General features: G+C 48.2%; 1 protein-coding gene across 2 annotated transcripts in view; it reads right to left on the reverse strand.

Moving 5' to 3' along the window:
- The window catches only part of LOC126547364 (uncharacterized), a 178,410-nt gene that overhangs the window by 46,592 nt on the left and 113,661 nt on the right, over positions 1-18,157 (reverse strand). For both annotated transcript variants that reach the window (XM_055062891.2, XM_050195340.3), the window contains exon 2: positions 13,905-14,078. In XM_055062891.2, coding sequence (XP_054918866.1) covers positions 13,905-14,078 — 174 coding nt within the window. The remainder of the gene's footprint in view (positions 1-13,904; positions 14,079-18,157) is intronic.

Genomic DNA, 18,157 nt, shown 5'->3' on the forward strand with positions numbered 1-18,157 from the left:
CGCTATATAGTGAGCAACGAGGACCGTGGATGCAGCCACCGCTGACGGAGCGAAAATTCTTTCCGCGCAAGAAGGGTTCGGCCGTGAGGCGCCAATTCGCAAACCGAAATACTGGGGTGCCCTAAGAAGAAGCGTTACAATGCGGAATGCCAATGTATTACTGGAATGTGACTCGAGACGCTCCGGAATGCGCGTGACCTAGTAGACCACCCTGTCCAATGTTTTTGTTAGAAATAACATTTCTTTAAAAATCAAATCAAAGTTCAGCAGAGACGCTTTTCTGTGGGCTCTAATGCGATACATGTTGTCAGTTATGAGTCATATAAATGAAAATGTAAACCAGTGTAACACACAATATGGAACACACTGTAGCGCACACAAACATACACGTATGTATGTATGTATGTATGTATGTATGTATGTATGTATGTATGTATGTATGTATGTATGTATGTATGTATGTATGTATGTATGTATGTATGTATGTATGTATGTATGTATGTATGTATAAATGGGGTGAAAACAGCGGAAAAACGACGACACGTAGAAGGAAGAAACACACACCACAGGCGCTGACTGACAACTGATGGTTTATTGCGGTGGAAAAAAAAAAGAAAAAGAGGGGGAAGGGGGAGAGAACAACCAACTCGTGATCAGCAAGTCGTTGTCGCGTGTTAAAACAGATGGGGTGAGAGAGCATCAGACTAAAAATATATATATAAAAAAGTAAAAGAAGCAAGCTTAGAAACACGTGCGCTGATTTCTTATACACTTTCAAGGTACCTATACCGCGTTCCATACACAGCAGTCAACGCTGTAGAAGCTACGCAAGAAGTTCGGTCAAGAAAAGTTATCACTCCGCGCGTTCCGTCTGTGCTTCGCTGCGCGCCAACAGCGTTCCCTCGCGCGATCATGCACGTGAGGCTCCTCGCGACGGGTTGCAAATAAGAAACCCGTAAAGAAAAAAAAAATTGAAAATAACCTAAAACAACGAATTAGCAGCCGTATACCAGTGTGTTTGTTTCTAAGGATTAAGTCTTGTTTCATTCAATACTCAGCCTATATAAAAAACATTTGCGCACAATTGCGGTAAAAAAAAAAAAAAACATCGACTTATATCCAAGTGCGAATGCAGCCATTGCAAGAAGTCTCTCTCGCTTCTACATCGTTGACTGCTATGTATGGAATGGAGTATAGGGAACGGAGTTTATACTTCCTTATATATTCCCTAGCGCAGCGGTGCCCACCGCGCGTTTGACAAGCTTTGAGTGGGCTGAAGTGAAAGGGAGCAGGCCTTTTGAGGTGCGAGGTGCATAGTGCCAGCAAATGTGGTCGTCGAGGAAAGCAAGGCTGATGCACAGACTGCGAAACGCAGGGTACCCTGAAAACTTACTTCGACGCCTAGCCGAAAAGCTGCTCTCTCAGCTTCACCGGGAGCCACTTTCGTCCACTTTAATTTTCCCTTTTCCTCATTATTTTCTACATTTCAAGTTCAACCACAACTAATTACCCCTGTGCTTTCCTTGGCTTCATTGCCTGTTGTTTTTATGTATTCGTGGTTATATTGAGACATCTGTAAAGATGCACATCCTGGTAACATGGAATAGTGCGCAGCAGCACAGTTAAGATTTCGTGGCCTCAAAACTTGCTACAGCCTTCCTCGAACGTCGTCTAACTCCTCCTCTTTTCGTCTCAATAGAAGAAGGCGCGTGCCGACACTTACGATGCGCACCTTCCTCTCAGCCAGACGTAGCAGAAACCGCAAACAACTAAGAAACGCGGAAACAACGCAAAGAGCGAATAATAGTGTTCCGCAGAATAAAAAAAAAGTAAGGATTTTAACTACAGGGGTATTTGCTAGAAGTATTTCCTTTCGTGTAAGTGCAATCCAAAACGCGTGAAATGCGTAGACACGAGATGAACCGGCACCTTGGAGGCTGCCTGCACCTGCGCGCGCTCTGTGTCTATAGCGGGCAGGGACCACGTTAACAAGAAGACGCAGAGGTCTGGCGAGGTGGAGCACGCCGGTTGTGTAGCGGCAGCGCCCTCGGATGCGGCTCATTAGGGCCAATCGCGTGGCGTGCGCGGGCGGTCGTCCGAAAAAGGGCCATTCGTCAAGCGGCCGTCGCGAGCGGCGGCGCTTCGGGAAGCCCCTAATCGAGGCCCCCGTGCGCGCGCCACAATAAACCCTCGGCTCCGCGGCTCAATGGATCCGGCGCGGCTCTCTTTCTCGGCTCGGCGTGTCTGTGTGCACGGAGGGTACGGGGGGCGTCACCGGTTCAGCCACGACAACGACGGCGCCAGCAGCGCTCCATCCGCGAAAGTCCTGCTCGCGCTTTCCGCGCGCACGTTACGAGGACGAGACGTGGGCCCCTATAGCGTGTGTGTGTGCGTGTGTATATATATATATATATAAACACGAGCACTTCGCGCCGGGCGTTTCCTCCGCCGATATACTCGCAGTTTCATCTGGCCCATGCTACTTTACCCCGTTCTAAGACGCCTGCACGTAAGAGAAAGTACGGGGATATCAGTTTCTAGTGGAGGGGGGGGGGGGGGGGGGGGGAAGAAGAAACGCGGTCGGCCACAGAGTTAGCAAAGACTCGCGGCATCCAAGCTTTTGATAAAGAACGGCGACAGCCGATGGAAACCCGTGTTTCCTATGGTAAATGTATTTGCACGAGCATTTCACTCGTGTTTGTGCCCCTTATACTGTTTTTTGCTCCTTAATAGTATCGTGCCGAGAAATGTTCATTAACTCGTATTCCCTCTAGCAATTCTTTCAGGTTCATTATTCGTCACACGAGGAATCTCGTTGCCCAAACAAAAGAAATTTGACTTCTCACGCGCGTAACGTCTCAGCGTTCGCAACGGCAGGTTCTATAGTTCTTCGTTTTTCACTCCCGAATAGCGTTTCAACGCATGAGGCGCCAGACTTTCCTGCGAACCGTGGGAAAAATAGCGCGTCCGTCGCATATATGTCTTTCTACTGTCGCCACATACAGCGTCCCAGAGCTAGTAATTCTACAGACTCTAGTCCACCGTGCACAAAGAGCGCATTTAATTGTCACTACATAACGTGCTCTCACTGTGCTCTCACTTCAAGGTAACATTCCCGTTCCTCCCGTTTTGAATGCGAATCATGCTTAGCTTTATTCCAGGCACATTGCGGATGGGAGGTAGTTAGGTAGGTACGTTTCTCTCTCGCTTCATTTCGGACCTCTGTAAAAAAAATACTACCGGCAGTGAAATCGAACCTCTGCCGACGAGCACATCAGCTAATGCTTTAAACACTAGGCCACGATAGCTTTCTTTATTTATTGCCTGACACACAATAATACAGAACTCGGTTGGTGTTAATACACAATAGGAGCAAACACATCATACATACTTCGTTTTTCCCAACAACGATTACTGCATAGAATTTGTTATCAGCAGATTTGGCTGGCCGCAAGACTGTTGATTAATTTTATGAAGATTTGTGCACCTGGAATTCAGGCCGACAAAGGCGCTGTGCGTAATTTATTCAAATAAAAAAAAAGGATTACACAAAATGAAACTGTGGAGATTTGAAAGATCTTATCTACAGCTCCACCTTGCCTCGGCTGACATCATATTACAACTCTTTTAATGTTGTCACAACCATAAAAAGCCAACAGACTATGACACCAAGGAAATTACAAGGGAAATTATTTGTAATTCATAGTGAAGTGAAGGAATGATAAATAAGTGGAAATGAAAGTGGTTAACAAAAACTGACCACAGGTGGTATACCAATCCACGTCTTCGCATTACACGTGCCATCCTATTACCAATTAAGCCACTGCGGCAGCGTTCACCCTTCCACTTTCTGTGGCATTTATGTATGTATGCTATAGAACTAACCCTTGGAGTGTTAGCCAGCGCCACCACTCATGGCCATAGTGTGGATTTAGAACATCCTATCAACTGCAAGCGTCACGTAGTATACGTGAACTTTTTTGGGGTCAGCGCAATTGGTCAATAAACCCTCACATGCTACCTCAGCCTACCTGTAGGTATCAAAGGTACCGGATTCGATCGAGGCCCTCGCTATGCAATGAATGAGAAGAAATTTAGGAAATCTAAGGGCCCGAGTTTCATTAATTTCATCTCTGCTTTCCTTGGTGTCATTGTCTGTTGTCATTGTCGGCGACGATGGTTACGAGGTGGAGCCAGAGTGGCGCGCGTCGTCTGTTTGGAAACAAAGCGCTTCATGAGCGGAGGTTGTCTGCAGCGGCTGCTGTCAATCGCGCCCACGCATCACTCACACGCTGCATCTCGCGATCTCCCGATTAGCGAGGCAGTCGCGCCACACTTGGCTCCCTTTGCAACGTGCCACACGAGAAAGATTGTCCGCGCCAGCCAATATATCGCGAAATGAAGACACCTATGTAGCTGCCCTCAAATTTCTCATTATAGAGTATCGTAACCGTCGGTGAATTTATTTTCTGGCTATTATAATGTTGTCAGTGATGTCACGATATCCAAACACTGTGGCACGCATTTAAGCTTATTTTTGGCTTGCCCAAAATCACTCAAACTTTCTCTAAAGCATCGCCTCGCCGAGAAAGCGTCGATGCATGCATGTCGTATTGCCATTCTGCACAGCCATATGCTATGCAGGGCCAGAAACATGATAAGATCGAAAGGGTGCATCATCAGATGGAACTGATAAGAAACGTATTCCGTATGTGTCAATCGGAAGATATTTTTGAGAGTACGCCGGAGCACGTTTCAGAGAAGGACACGCGTCAAGCGTCTCAAAGAGCTAGGCGGCTCTGGCACGACGGCAGTGTGCGCGCGATAGTGGCCTAGTCCCAACAGTCAAGGCTAGGCCACCACCTCACGCATACTCCTCTCGTGCAAAAACCACCTATACACCATTCCATACATAGCAGTCAACGCTGTGGAAGCTACGCAAGAAGTTCGGTCAAGAAACGTTATCACTCCGCGCGTTCCGTCCATGCTTCGCTGCGCGCCAACAGCGTTCCCTCGCGCGATCATGCACGTGAGGCTCCTTGTGACGGGTTGCAAATAAAAAAACCGTAAAGAACAACAGAAATGAAAATTACCTAGAGCAACGCATTCGCAGCCGTGTACCACAGTGTGTTTGTTCCTAAGGATTAATTCTTGTTTCATTCAATACTGAGCCCATATAAAAAACATTTGCGCACAATTGCGGTCAAAAAAACATCGAACAAAGTGCGAATGCAGCCATTACAAGAAGTCTCTCTAGCTTCTACAGCGTTGACTGCTATGTGTGGAGCGGAGTATAGCTCTCTCTTGCCGCGTGCGTTACGGGCCAGTTTCTCGTGCTCTTTCCTCGCGACAGCTCGAGCTTCGAGACGCGTTTCCAGACCGCCCCCGTCTTTGGGATGGGCTCAAATTCACCGGTACTTTTTCCTAGCAGCTATAACGCTACGTAGTAACTGTGTGACCTCGTAACGCGCTCACGATCTACCCTCCTTGATCACGTTTTAGCATTTCTCCGTCGCCATACAAATGCCACGGTCGTTTTAATATAGAGCACATGACATAGACATATGTATGCATGACCGTATAGACATATATTGCGAAATAACGACGGAAACGAATCAGGCCGCATTCCGCATTGTCCTCATGTGCCATACTTCACTAAGCATAGCCGCGAGCGGTAGCGAAGCAGCTATAAGGTTCTGTTTGAACCTTCTACGAGGTAGATGCATCAGTAAAATTTCTCACTGAGTTTAAACCCTGCCTGCCTTTCCTTCTTCCCCCCCCCCTCTCTCTCTCTCTGAGTTTAAACGAGGAGGCTGATGATTTCTGGGGGTCAATAAAAGTTCATGACGTGTTATATATTTATTTTCGATGATTTACCCTACTAAATCCTTCTTTCTTCTTCGGGTCTCGTGCGCTCGTATGGTGGCGCCAGCGCTCCCGAATGTGACAGCGCCACTACGGCCAGGTCGAGCATATTCGCTGTGTTCGCTTCCTGGCAAGTTGCCCCCCGATCGAAGTCGGGTGCGGCGGCTATCGCTGTGTGATAACAGCGTTGTGAAACGAGCACGGCATGCTTTCCTTTTTTTTTTTTCGGCTACGGAAGGATAAGGAACGTTGATGAGTACTTAAAACGAAGCGTTTTGGTTCGCGGCGCTGACTTGTACGCCGCGATTCATGATTTATTGCGCGAAGCTAGGAATCAGCAGTGCTATTGATTGATAGGAAATAATCGGAAAGTGCGTGGCACAAATAGAAAGCGCGGAGTACGACGCGCGCTTAGACGTGAGCATACTGTTTTCTTGCTAAGCACTCCAGTTATTATTGTAACATCATTGTTTTTTTGCAGTGCTTGCATTTTAGAAGGCTACGTTTTATCGCCAGTTTGCATGGCGTGTCCGCTTGGCCCATGCGCGGCACGCATTAGCAAGGACGCGGTGGCCGGCACTACAGATGGGAGCGTGCCGCAGTTTCGCAGCTAGGCCCACGTTTCACGCTAGCAGACAGCGCGTCTGCCCGGCCCAGAACGAACCATGCAAGATCGGGCCGTCCGGGCCCGGCCCGAATTTACAAATCTTCTCGCTCGTACGTGCTCTTTGCCACCGCCCCGCCGCCATCGCTATATAATAATATGTCAGGCATCAGGATCGGCTGTAAATTTTTCTTAAGGACAGTTCTAGCGTAACATGCTTTTGTGAATACTGGCTCAGCTTAGAAGCGAGCTCGCGGGGTCAGATCAGGCCGTAAACGAAGGCAGATGCCGCAAACTGCGTTCTCCGCTTTTTGTTTGGTGCACCTGCATGGAGTGGCTCGAGTTTCGATAAGTTACAAGCAATAACAAAAGAACACAAGGGACACGACCATGTCCTAATAATATCTTAGCAAGCAGAAAGCGCGCGAAGAAAAGCCGCGTTTGTTCACTTTGCGCGCACCGGATGGCTGCAATTACACTCTAAAAATAGTCGTACCCCTTGGAGTGCATATTTGCCACACAACAATAATCGCCATCTGTCTTGCCTGCACTTCCTTTCTTTAACGCTGCAAGCCCGGTACTTCCAAGTCACGAACGGCATGCGCGTTATCAGCATGACAGATCATTCTCGACATGGAAGTAACGAGTAAAGAAAGGAAACGCGAGCAAGACAGATGACGATTATCGTTGCGTGGCAAATATACACCCCAAAATGTTCAACTCTTTTTAGAGTGTAGCCTCGCACCATTTTCATGGAAATCGATAAAATTCCACCTTCGCGTTTCCAGGCGGTGTTCGTATAGCCGTTATGACATCTATTTACTACAACGGTGAATGGAATTTGATTTCATTGCAGTAGTAATTATATGGACACTCCAGACGGATAACCACCGTCGTTCTCACCGTTATGTTCCGTATAAAGTCCAAGTGCGATAACATCGTGGCCGCGCCCCGTATGCAGTAGGTGTGAGCGAAAGCGTGCGAGAGTGAGCCGCGATGTATGGTGGCTTGATGCCGGCGATGTCTTCTCGCGCTCGCAATGCGAAGGCGGGGAGGGTGCAAGTCGTCTTGCAAGGGGGGGGGGGGGGAGCGGGGAGATGTGTGAGCGCTAGTAGGAGGGGAGGGGGTTTAAAGTACGTGCGCGCATCTCCTCTTCTACTCCAGCTGTGGCGACTGAGTATTGCCGCGCTCGTCCTATCTTGGAGGCCATCTGCGCTGAGTTCGAAGGCTATACGCGTAGTGCGCGCGGATGGACGCGCCACTGGTGGCGGCCTTGTGCAGAACACACGGGAGAGGAGCCATCCGCGCGGCGCCGTAGTTTGTTGTGTCGTTGATAGTGCTTCTCTGTCTTATTCACGTTTTGAGAGCAAAATCATCATCATCATCATCATCATCATCAGCCTGGTTACGCCCACTACAGGGCAAAGGCCTCTCCCATACTTCTCCAACAACCCCTGTCATGTACTAATTGTGGCCATGTTGTACCTGCAAACTTCTTAATCTCATCTGCCCACCTAACTTTCTTCCGCCCCCTGCTACACTTCCCTTCCCTTGGAATACAGTCCGTAACCCTTAATGACCATCGGTTATCTTCCCTCCTCATTACATGTCCTGCCCATGCCCCATTTCTCTTTCTTGATTTCAACTAAGATGTCATTAACCCGCGTTTGTTCCCTCACCCAATCTGCTCTTTCTTATCCCTTAACGTTACACCCATCATTCTTCTTTCCATAGCTCGTTGCGTCGTCCTCAATTTGAGTAGAACCCTTTTCGTAAGCCTCCAGGTTTCTGCCCCGTAGGTGAGTACTGGTAAGACACAGCTATTATACACTTTTCTCTTGAGGGATAATGGCAACCTGCTGTTCATGATCTAAGAATACCTGCCAAACGCACCCCAGCCCATTCTTATTCTTCTGATTATTTCCGTCTCATGATCCGGATCCGCCGTCACTACCTGCCCTAAGTAGATGTATTCCCTTACCACTTCCAGTGCCTCGCTACCTATTGTAAATTGCAGTTTTCTTCCGAGACTGTTAAACATTACTTTAGTTTTCTGCAGATTAATTTCTAGAACCAGTCTTCTGCTTTGCCTCTCCAGGTCAGTGAGCATGCATTGCAATTGGTCCCCTGAGTTACCAAGCAAGGCAATATCATCAGCGAATCGCAAGTTACTAAGGTATTCTCCATTAACTTTTATCCCCAATTCTTCCCAATCCAGGTCTCTGAATACCTCCTGTAAACACGCTGTGAATAGCATTGGAGAGATCGTATCTCCCTGCCTGACGCCTTTCTTTATTGGGATTTTATTGCTTTCTGTATGGAGGACTACGGTGGCTGTGGAGCCGCTATAGATATCTTTCAGTATCTTTACATATGGCTCGTCTACACCCTTATTCCGTAATGCCTCCATGACTGCTGAGATTTCGACAGAATCAAACTAGGCAACACCTTTCGCATATGTAGGTGGCCAAAGCTTCAAGGAATGTCGAAAAAGAATTGTTGCAGGCTGGGGGGCTCAAATACCGGCGAAAACGTGCCGGCGATACGATTCTAATCATTCCCCGCAAAGCTTCATCAGCGGGAGCAACGGTAGCAAAATTTCTTGTTCTGATCCTTTCCTTTGTCGCGTCGGTGTTTTTTCCCACTCAATCATGGACGCGTAAGCGACGAAGTTCGTCTGCAGTGCAGCATGCGGTTTAAAGGCATTTCGCTGAAATGCGGAATGCTGTTTCCCACTTATGTTGTTTCCCGCTTCTTTACCGCGTTGCGCTAGCTAGGCAGCACGACTGCACGAGCGCATTGGGTTGTATTTTAAAGCTACTGAAGTTTGCAAGAACTGGAATTGTTGGTTTTATGTGGCTCGGTAAATCCTCGTACCAGCTGTCGCGCACTTCATGTTTTTACATCTATTTTATGCGTGGCCCCGCACATGTTTAACTCTTGCTATTGCTTCACGCATAACTCTTGGTGATTCTTTTGAGATGCGAGGTTTTCACCCTGCCTCGTTTGTAAAGGATATAAGTCACGCTGTGTCTTATCGGAATGATACCAAGCAAGTGCTTCTTTAACAGCTTTATTCTTTTCGCCCGAGGGCATCTTAGATATTGTGGTTTTTGGGGAAATGTGTTTAGAAAATAGGTAGTTCAGGGCGAGAATTGCTAATAGTTGCTGCATGTGGTATTTTTGCTCCATTTTCGCTGGAAAGTTCGCCTCACGTTTGGGAAGTCATCACACCTCGATGCTGTCTGAGCAGACTTAACACGCCGAGTGATTTGTTTGTTTCACAACGTAGTCCCTTCTTGCATGTGAATTTTGTACTCAACTGAATTCTTTCTTATTATGCTTACGCCGCAGAGGACAAAACCTGGCCTTGCCGCCAGCGCTCATCTACTTTGACTGGCACTGCTCTGCCTTTAAATATATCATGCGGCACCTCTCCCTAGTAACATTAAAAAAAATTTCTGTATAGTTAGTCAGACTTTAGCTTTGTACGTTACCAAGCAGCTCACTTGGGGAACTTAAAATTGCAAAAACTGCGACGGGAACGGCAGTTCGTCAGCGTATGCAGCAGAATAGCAGGCGTACAGCGCTAACACGCGTTTTTATTAACCCGTGCGTTTGGTGACTTCGTTGACTAGTGTACGCGTTTCCATCAGTAAATTCGCAATTACTCTTCTAGAGGCAACTTTGACAGCACTTATTCGGCGATGTCACATGTGTTCATCGGCAGAAAAATTACAACGGCATATGCAGACATCGAACCGTGCGGATTTGTTTGATATAAGCCTGCGCTAACGACGGGTGCTTATTGTTGAGGTACAGAAGCAGCATTACGGCAAGGGTAGAATTAAAGAAAAGACCATCGAGACATCGCATTACTCAACAAAATTTAGCGGCTAGTTACCATGAGCTCCACTTCATGTAAATGGGGTTCATGGCGTTTGTCTACGGGACGCACCTGGCACGTATGTGGATCAGGTTGTCCCAAACACCGGAAACATCGTGTTCATACCCGCTCCCACAGAGGTCAGCGTCTTCCCTGCAGCTGTCACCGCAGAAGAAGCGGTCTGGCATCCGAACAAAGGAGAAATTGAAGCCGCGAACTTCAGCCATCCTAGCTGCAAAGGGTTGTCGTCTGATACTGCTCCCGCGCGTACTGTTGGAAGCGCCCGCTAGGTGGCCATCAGTGACCTGATTTATATAGCTATCAGCAGATTTGGCTGGCCGTCTGCTCTGTGTTCTCGTGTGACAAATTCGCGTTGATGCGAGATGCAGCACGAAGGAGAATTCGCTGCCAGCCTTCATCACGCCAGCGTTCTGACAGCGAGTGTCCGCGGTCATCGAGTGAGATGCGTTCGTGTTCGCGAGTGACAATGTGCCTGTTAATTTAATGTTTACAGCAGTTCTAACAGCCGATAAAAAAGACGAACCTTACTTCGTATAGCTGTCTAATACTTTTGGCATAGCAATCAATGCTTCGCCTGTCGGGGCAAACTGACTTTTTTTCACCGCGTACACAGGTTCGCGTCGCTGGTGGCCATTTTCACCCCTGCGTGGCGGCGAGTAGGGAACACAGATCTTTCGCCGGCACTCACCGGAGTGGCGCTGCATGTACGATTTGAAACAGCAGCACAGAAGATGTGTTTCATCGGCTATGCAGGGCGGTGTACGTTGCATGTATATTCCGTATCGCCCTGAAGTAGTGGAGAGGGCACGTGACGCAGAACTGAAGAGGGCGCCCGCGGGTGGGGCGGATGCACCGGACTGCTGAGAAACGCCCCGGCGAAACTCGGCAAGACGGCGGGGCGGCCACGCTTTGAGCATGCCACGACGAGCAGCTGCGGAGCTGTGCAACAGTATACTTGTTTGGTAGGTGCGGCGGACACGTCACCCAGGAAGTAACTGACTGAGCGCGAAACTAGTAACGCGCAAAATGCGGCGGTTACGAGGAAGCGTCATTCGAGGAATACCTACAAGCTCCTGGTGGCGGTGCGGGCGATATTTGTGACTCCTCTGGTGTAGTTCACCTTGCAGGTGTTGTAATTGTTTATTAAAAATGATGTGGGCCTGGGAAAACAGGTAATCGAAGCACATTTTTTGTTCGGTGTAGAAACATGGGAAAGTAATCTATGTCAGAGCCGGCTATCCCAATATCTCAAATTCGTTACCCAAGCATCAAAAAGCACTATACGCACACGCACACGGACACAAGCGGACCAAGAATGTCTCTGCGAGCATGGCCGTACAACTGTACAGCATGGCTATATATATATATATATATATATATATATATAGTGTGTGTGTGTGTGTGTGTGCGTGTGTGTGTGTGTGTGTGTGTCGAATAAACCACCACACATAAGCCCAGCGCGTCGTCAACATGTGAACGTCCATTCACAGTGCAAGTTGGAGATGGGTTCCAAGAAAAACAGTGCGATGCGCATTGTAGATGTGCCGAAATCTTAACATTATACCTCCTGCATTTCATGCATGTTGCACCTTCTCGTGGACGCCTCACGTACTCGTCTCGCTATCGTTATCTTTGCCGGCGCATGCATGCCGCTGGCACGTGTGCATATAAGGAATAAGCATGCGTGCCTCTGGGGGTTGTTGTGTGCCTCTGTGAGTAAAACGTGTGTGTTGTTCACCTGTCTGACCTGTCCTGCTCCATGCTACAGACGAGAAAAAGCAAGTTGTACCCGACAACGGTTAGTGCGGCTTCTTTGAGGAATGAAGCGATAATACGGACACCGGGTAGGCTATTGCGAATTCCATGCGGTGGTTTTTAATTTCAATAGATATGTAAATGTTTGAAAGGAAGTCAGATTAATTAGTTCCCGAATAGAAGGAGTTACTGGTACACGGAAAAACTCGCTCATCTAAACGCTAATAAAAGGTATTCACAAAGCCTGAGGTATTCACAAAGCCTGTCCAGTGACTGTCCTGTGACTGGCGCAACATGGCCTTAGTCGCTCTTGGGCCATTAACTTCAAATTAACTCACAAAGCCTCCTTACACGCACTTACGCATGCGTCAGTTTCGTTTCTCGATATTCGTCGGCCATAACATTTCGCAGGGTACACTCTTTCAGCGCGATATCTAATTGACCACGCGAGCTAAAACACTATTTTTTTTCACCCTAAAGCCTCCTGCAGGCCTAGTTATACGCGACTATAGTAATTGTACTTATCGCATAGCCAATACGGCTCTTCTCCCGCCAAAACGGCCACAGGGTCACGACTCATCGTTAGATGGATTAATTTTGCGGATACTAATCCAGGTCGATGTGGACTCACTTCCGCGCGCGTGCGACAGCGAGTGTGAAAACACCACTAGTGGGCTCGCCTACGCATGCACATTGGTTACAAAAAATGCCCGTCATTCCCGTCGCCGCAGCCCCCCGAAAACCCAGTCCCACGCGCAAATGCATTCCGGAAACGCCCAGCGAGCCATTTGTGGCTCGGCAGCGACGCGCGAACGCAACGCAGCCTAGATGCCATTATTCATCACCTTGTGATGGGTGGATTGTCCCGCCCCGCTGAGCGTAATCGCCATTTCTGCAACTTACAGAAGCCGTTGGGTTTACAGAAAAATGAGAAAAAAAAAAGTCCCTCACATAAAAGCGCGGGACCAAGATGATTTAGTCCGATACTAAATCTTGTGACGTGGAATCCAGGAAATTAATACCGATATGCATAGCGGCTGCGTAATGATGTAATGCGCGCGCCTATATGTATTTAACCTATTCACTCACTACAATATTCAACAAGTCTCACTTGGTGTTTGTGAAAAATTTTCATTAAACTTGGAGCTACTTGGCATAACAAATACTATAGAACAACCCTTGGCGGGCAGCATCGTGCGAGTAGTGTTTCTACGAAATCGAGAACGTATCTGCGAAATAGGGTGTGCCCGTGAGTCTCAAGCGGCTGTTATTTAGTGAAATTACCGTTCGTGTGCCTCGGAGTGTGTTGGCGGGTCGCATCCTAACGTTGCCTTTCTTGAATTGATCGTGTAGCTGACGAGTCGGCTCTCGATAGCTTGTCAACGCTACTTGACATGATGATGTGGCTTGATGCATGGAATAACGATATGCGTAGTTGCTGGCGTACTTAATTTTTTTTTTATCAGGAGAGGGGGGGGGGGGGGCTGTAGATTACACTTCCGACACGCCTAAAGAGTTGTCCATGCGCGTTTGTATACATGAGCACGCAGTTCCCTGTAAAGCATGCTTGAGGCTGGCTTCACCACATTAAGATGCTTTTGGAATTATTATGCCATACAACAGAATGCTTCGGATTCCTTTACTCCTACTTTGAAGCGTCGTTGTGTCGATTGGTGCACAGACGATCAGCGCATCGCGGGTAATAAATTAATACGAAAGAAAAATATGAACCAAATGAGAGGAGCAATGCGATGCGTGAGAAGCGGATCTTACCGAAGGCAGCCTTGCCGGTGGGTGCGTAGGTGAGCATGTACCCTTGCAGCTTGACGTGCTTGTTGGGGTTCGGTCGCGGCGGCTTCCAGCGCAACGTGAACGAGTGCTCGGCAATGGTGTCGATGGTCACCTCGCGCGGGGGACCCAGTGGCCACTGTTGTTCCGACGTCTCTTCTGCGCATGAGTAGAGAGAAGGAAACGAGGCGAGATAAGGAACACACACACAACTATATGAACTGACAACTGAAGGAAACTCGCGGAACTAAACTGCGCACGGTCCGTTCATAAGGAGATGAGCTCACCCGCGGAGCATTGCTTAAAGCATTGTATAAGTTTTTGGAAAGCGTGGAAGCACAGATATGACAATTTGCCGAGGTACGCGATAGCTAGTTGGCGCGACTGCAGCGTTGTCCGAAGAAATGAGAGTGAGTTATATTCACGTGAAATCCAGGCAACGGAAATGTCATTAGTCAGAGGAATGCATGTTTAGGGTGTAATCAATGTGACTATGGCAGTCTGTGACCGTATTCGACATACGACACTTAGTAGAAAGCACTTCTTGGGAAAGGCTTATGCCCTGCATACTGCGTGCCCACTCAGGCGTCATTGATCATGATGCTCTGTCACGCAGCGCTCGGTGACATTATGCGGCGTGGCACGCGTTGTCCTTAAAATGACTACGAGAAGTTTTGCTCACGTTTTGTTGCGTTCGTACACAATTACAACGGCCGCATCACTCATGGTGGGGGTGCAGAATGACATGTTTCACATGATGAGACAGCTTTTTCGCGATGCCTATCGATGACGGTACGTGCGACCCGTACGTGATGTGAAGGATACCGCTCACGTACATGTACGTCATATCGGTCTCGCAGTAAGTATATGTGTGCGCGGCGCACCTCGGTTTAGCGCTTTCGCTCGGGTGACGCATGGCAGCAGCTCACACAGCATGTCAAAACTTTGTCAAGAGCGATATCTCAATTTTCTACTCTACGAGTGATTTCAATTGCATTAAGGTTGACTGTAAAGTTCAGCGGCACAAGTCTAGCTAATAATTTCACAACCCTCTGTACATTGAGTTTGTCGTCAGGTTTGCTGGTTTCCAGTCTACCTGATAGTACCTGATAGGAATTCTCGACGGTGTACATGTCTCGCCGGTATGCGTAATTTGACGCAGGTTGATCGTGGCCAGGAATATTTACAGCTTGCATGCGTCTATAGAGCTGGGCTTTCATATACTCTGCTCATTAGTCTAATAAAAGCAACAATGAGAAAACTGCATTTTCGTGTTTATTCGAACTCAGGGTAATAAAACTGCGATGTAGACACATGTTATAAACGCGAAAGAGCGCCGTCTGCACCAGTGACGAAGCGCGAAAAATGAAAAGAACGGGAATAAAAGCCTTATATTACACCGTGCCCGTAATCGCCGCCAGGTGCTGGTTCGCTTGGGCGCCCTGTATACATAGCGGTAAACATGTTTTGGAGGCCTTTGAGATCCTCTTCGCAACAAATATTGCTGAATGATGTACGCGGACCACGTACTAGATAAAAAAAAAATACAGAAGGACAAATTGAAGGTGGGCGACGGAGGTTCTCAGCCCATAATCAGAAAAAAAAATATTTTTCGTAAGGGTGTTAACTGAATGGGCAGCATTCGGCTGCGCGAGTCACCCATGGTTATACGGTCTACCTGATAACAACTGGGTCGCCGCAGGGACAGACAATCCCAGGTCTGACTTAAATAAGGGGAGTTTTTTAGTCGCAGTAATTGGTTGTTCATTTTAAAAAAATGAAGAAGAGTACAGTGCGGAAAAGTAGAACTGGCCGCACTGTAACTGTAAACTGCATCTGCTTACACCTGAACGGTAGTCTGCAGGGGGGGGGGGGGGGGGGCAGGAGGGAGGATAGAGTAGGACGAAGGAAAACATATACATAATGTACAATGTGGCAAAAACGAAAACATAAATAACTTAAATAAATAAAGAAAAAGGAGGTGGACACTGATTTGGTGGCCGTAATTTAAGTGCAGCCCTGGCCACACAAATTTTCGCAACGCCTGTCATCAAACAGAAGTATTAGGTTCAATATACTGAAATAAACGTTGAAAGCAACATTCTAAACAGGCAACTTTGATTGTACAGCTGATCAAACTGGCATTTTACTGGAGCTCAAGCATGTACAGATTACACATCGTACAAAGTTAACTCTCAAGTGGAGTGCGCTGCTTTAACATAACAGAAAAATACAGAAACAAATGTAGCTGGCGGTATAGCAGAGTTCACTTGGTAGCGCACGCACAAACGCACGTGACGAAGAGCATGCTCTCTTTAAGAAGCACTACCAAGCCTTTTCCTCTGAACTCCTCTGTTATAATGACTACCTGGAAGAGCAAGTGATTCCTATTCATTTTTCGAGATAGAATAAAAACAAACAAACAAAAGAAACGAGAAACTAAGATGCAGCGAATAAATCTCACGGAGAACGAGTCAAGAAACCCGCTCGGCGTAGATTTTGCAGTTCAACTTTGTTGGAAGAGAAAGGGGACTACAACTTCGCAGGCACGTAGCGCCATTTCTTGCAAGTGATGGATGCATTTTTCGGTCATCTGGGTCTTGGTGTTGCAAGAGTAAGTCGAGCGGCTGTATAAGCGGACATTTGCTGTAACGGCAGTGCACTTAACCTAACACGCACATGAATTTGGCGCAACGGCACCAATTCTTGGGAAATAACTACGAGCGATAGTTTATTCTCTGAAGTGCCACGCTATAGTGCGTGCATCTTTGATCGATTATTTCATCGAAAAGAGCGCAGTACGCCTCCCCACGCTTAGCTCGTACACCGGTTTCGCTCGGGATAGGTGGCGCCCTCCGAGTTATGCTTATTCGAGATTTCACGAGACACGACAGGCTGCACCCCCGCTGGCTACCGAATTTCGACAAAGAAGGCACGATGACAAGCGTACGCGGGTCGTAGGAAATAGCTTTGCTGCTTGGTTAATAAATATCGGAGGACCGAGGTGTATTCCTACGCGACTCGGCCACCTAGCCGACTCCTCCCTACGGGAGAGCGCGCTGACACGCGTGCGCTGAGCACACGGTCAACAACGACCGCCATCTGTGTAGAGCAGGAGACGTTAGCAATGTAAATGGCATGAAAACAAGCATACGCGTGGCGCGAGTGCAGAACGCGTTTTCCCTTTCTTTCCGCTCCCTCACTCCCTTCGCCGCGCTCTTTTGTCCTAATCTGGGAGCCGTACTCTACGACCCGAACCCCACTGAAGCGCTCACCCTCCCACCGTTCGCTTTTCGCAGAGAGCGCGCACGGGCGGCCCCTCGAGGAACAGCAGCAGCCGTTGTACGCGTCAGTCCGCCATCTGTGCGCCAGCGCCAGTTGTACTATACACCCCCCCCCCCCCCCCCTTCCTCCGTCATCCCTCCACACCTCTCCCCCCCTATTCCCTAAAGCAAGCTTTGGGAGAGGGCGAGCCCATCACCTGGCGCCACGCCTGCTTATTGGCACTCGCTCCAACCCGTCGGCTCGAGACCAGCGGTCCTCGCGAGCCCCAGACGCAGTGCACCCCCACCCGACGCTTGGCACCATGCGTTTGTGCGAGTCCGGCGGTTCTCCACCACGGCTTTGAGGGAACGCGAGCAGTTTCGGCGTCCAGAATTGCTCGCGCGCCACCTCCGTCCAAGTTGCTGAAGAATAATAAATAAGAGAAATGAAATTCTAGGGCTTTGCGAACCACGATCTGATTATGAGGCACACCACTGTGAGGGACTGCGGAATAATGTTGAACCTCCGGGATTCTTTAACGTGCTTATTAAGCTAGGTACACTAGCGTTTTTGCAGTTTGCACAGTCGAAATGCGGCCGCCGCGGGCGGAGTCCAAAACGCGACCTCGAGCTCAGCAGTGCAACACCATAGCTATACTGGGCTACCGCGGCGGGTATAAGTTGATGGATAGCAAGCACGTGGAGAAGGCATGCAAAGGAAGCCAAGAGGACCAATTAATTTTTACTTGAGCATTTATTTAGGTTTCGATTCATTTTTGAGATGACATTAAAATTAAAATTAAATTATGGGGTTTTACGTGCCAAACCACTTTCTGATTATGAGGCACGCCGTAGTGGAGGACTCCGGAAATTTCGACCACCTGGGGTTCTTTAATGTGCACGTAAATCTAAGTACACGGGTGTTTTCGCATTTCGCCCCCATCGAAATGCGGCCGCCGTGGGCGGGATTTGATC

Source organism: Dermacentor andersoni, chromosome 1 (genome assembly GCF_023375885.2).
Source record: "Dermacentor andersoni chromosome 1, qqDerAnde1_hic_scaffold, whole genome shotgun sequence".
NCBI lineage: Eukaryota > Metazoa > Arthropoda > Arachnida > Ixodida > Ixodidae > Dermacentor > Dermacentor andersoni.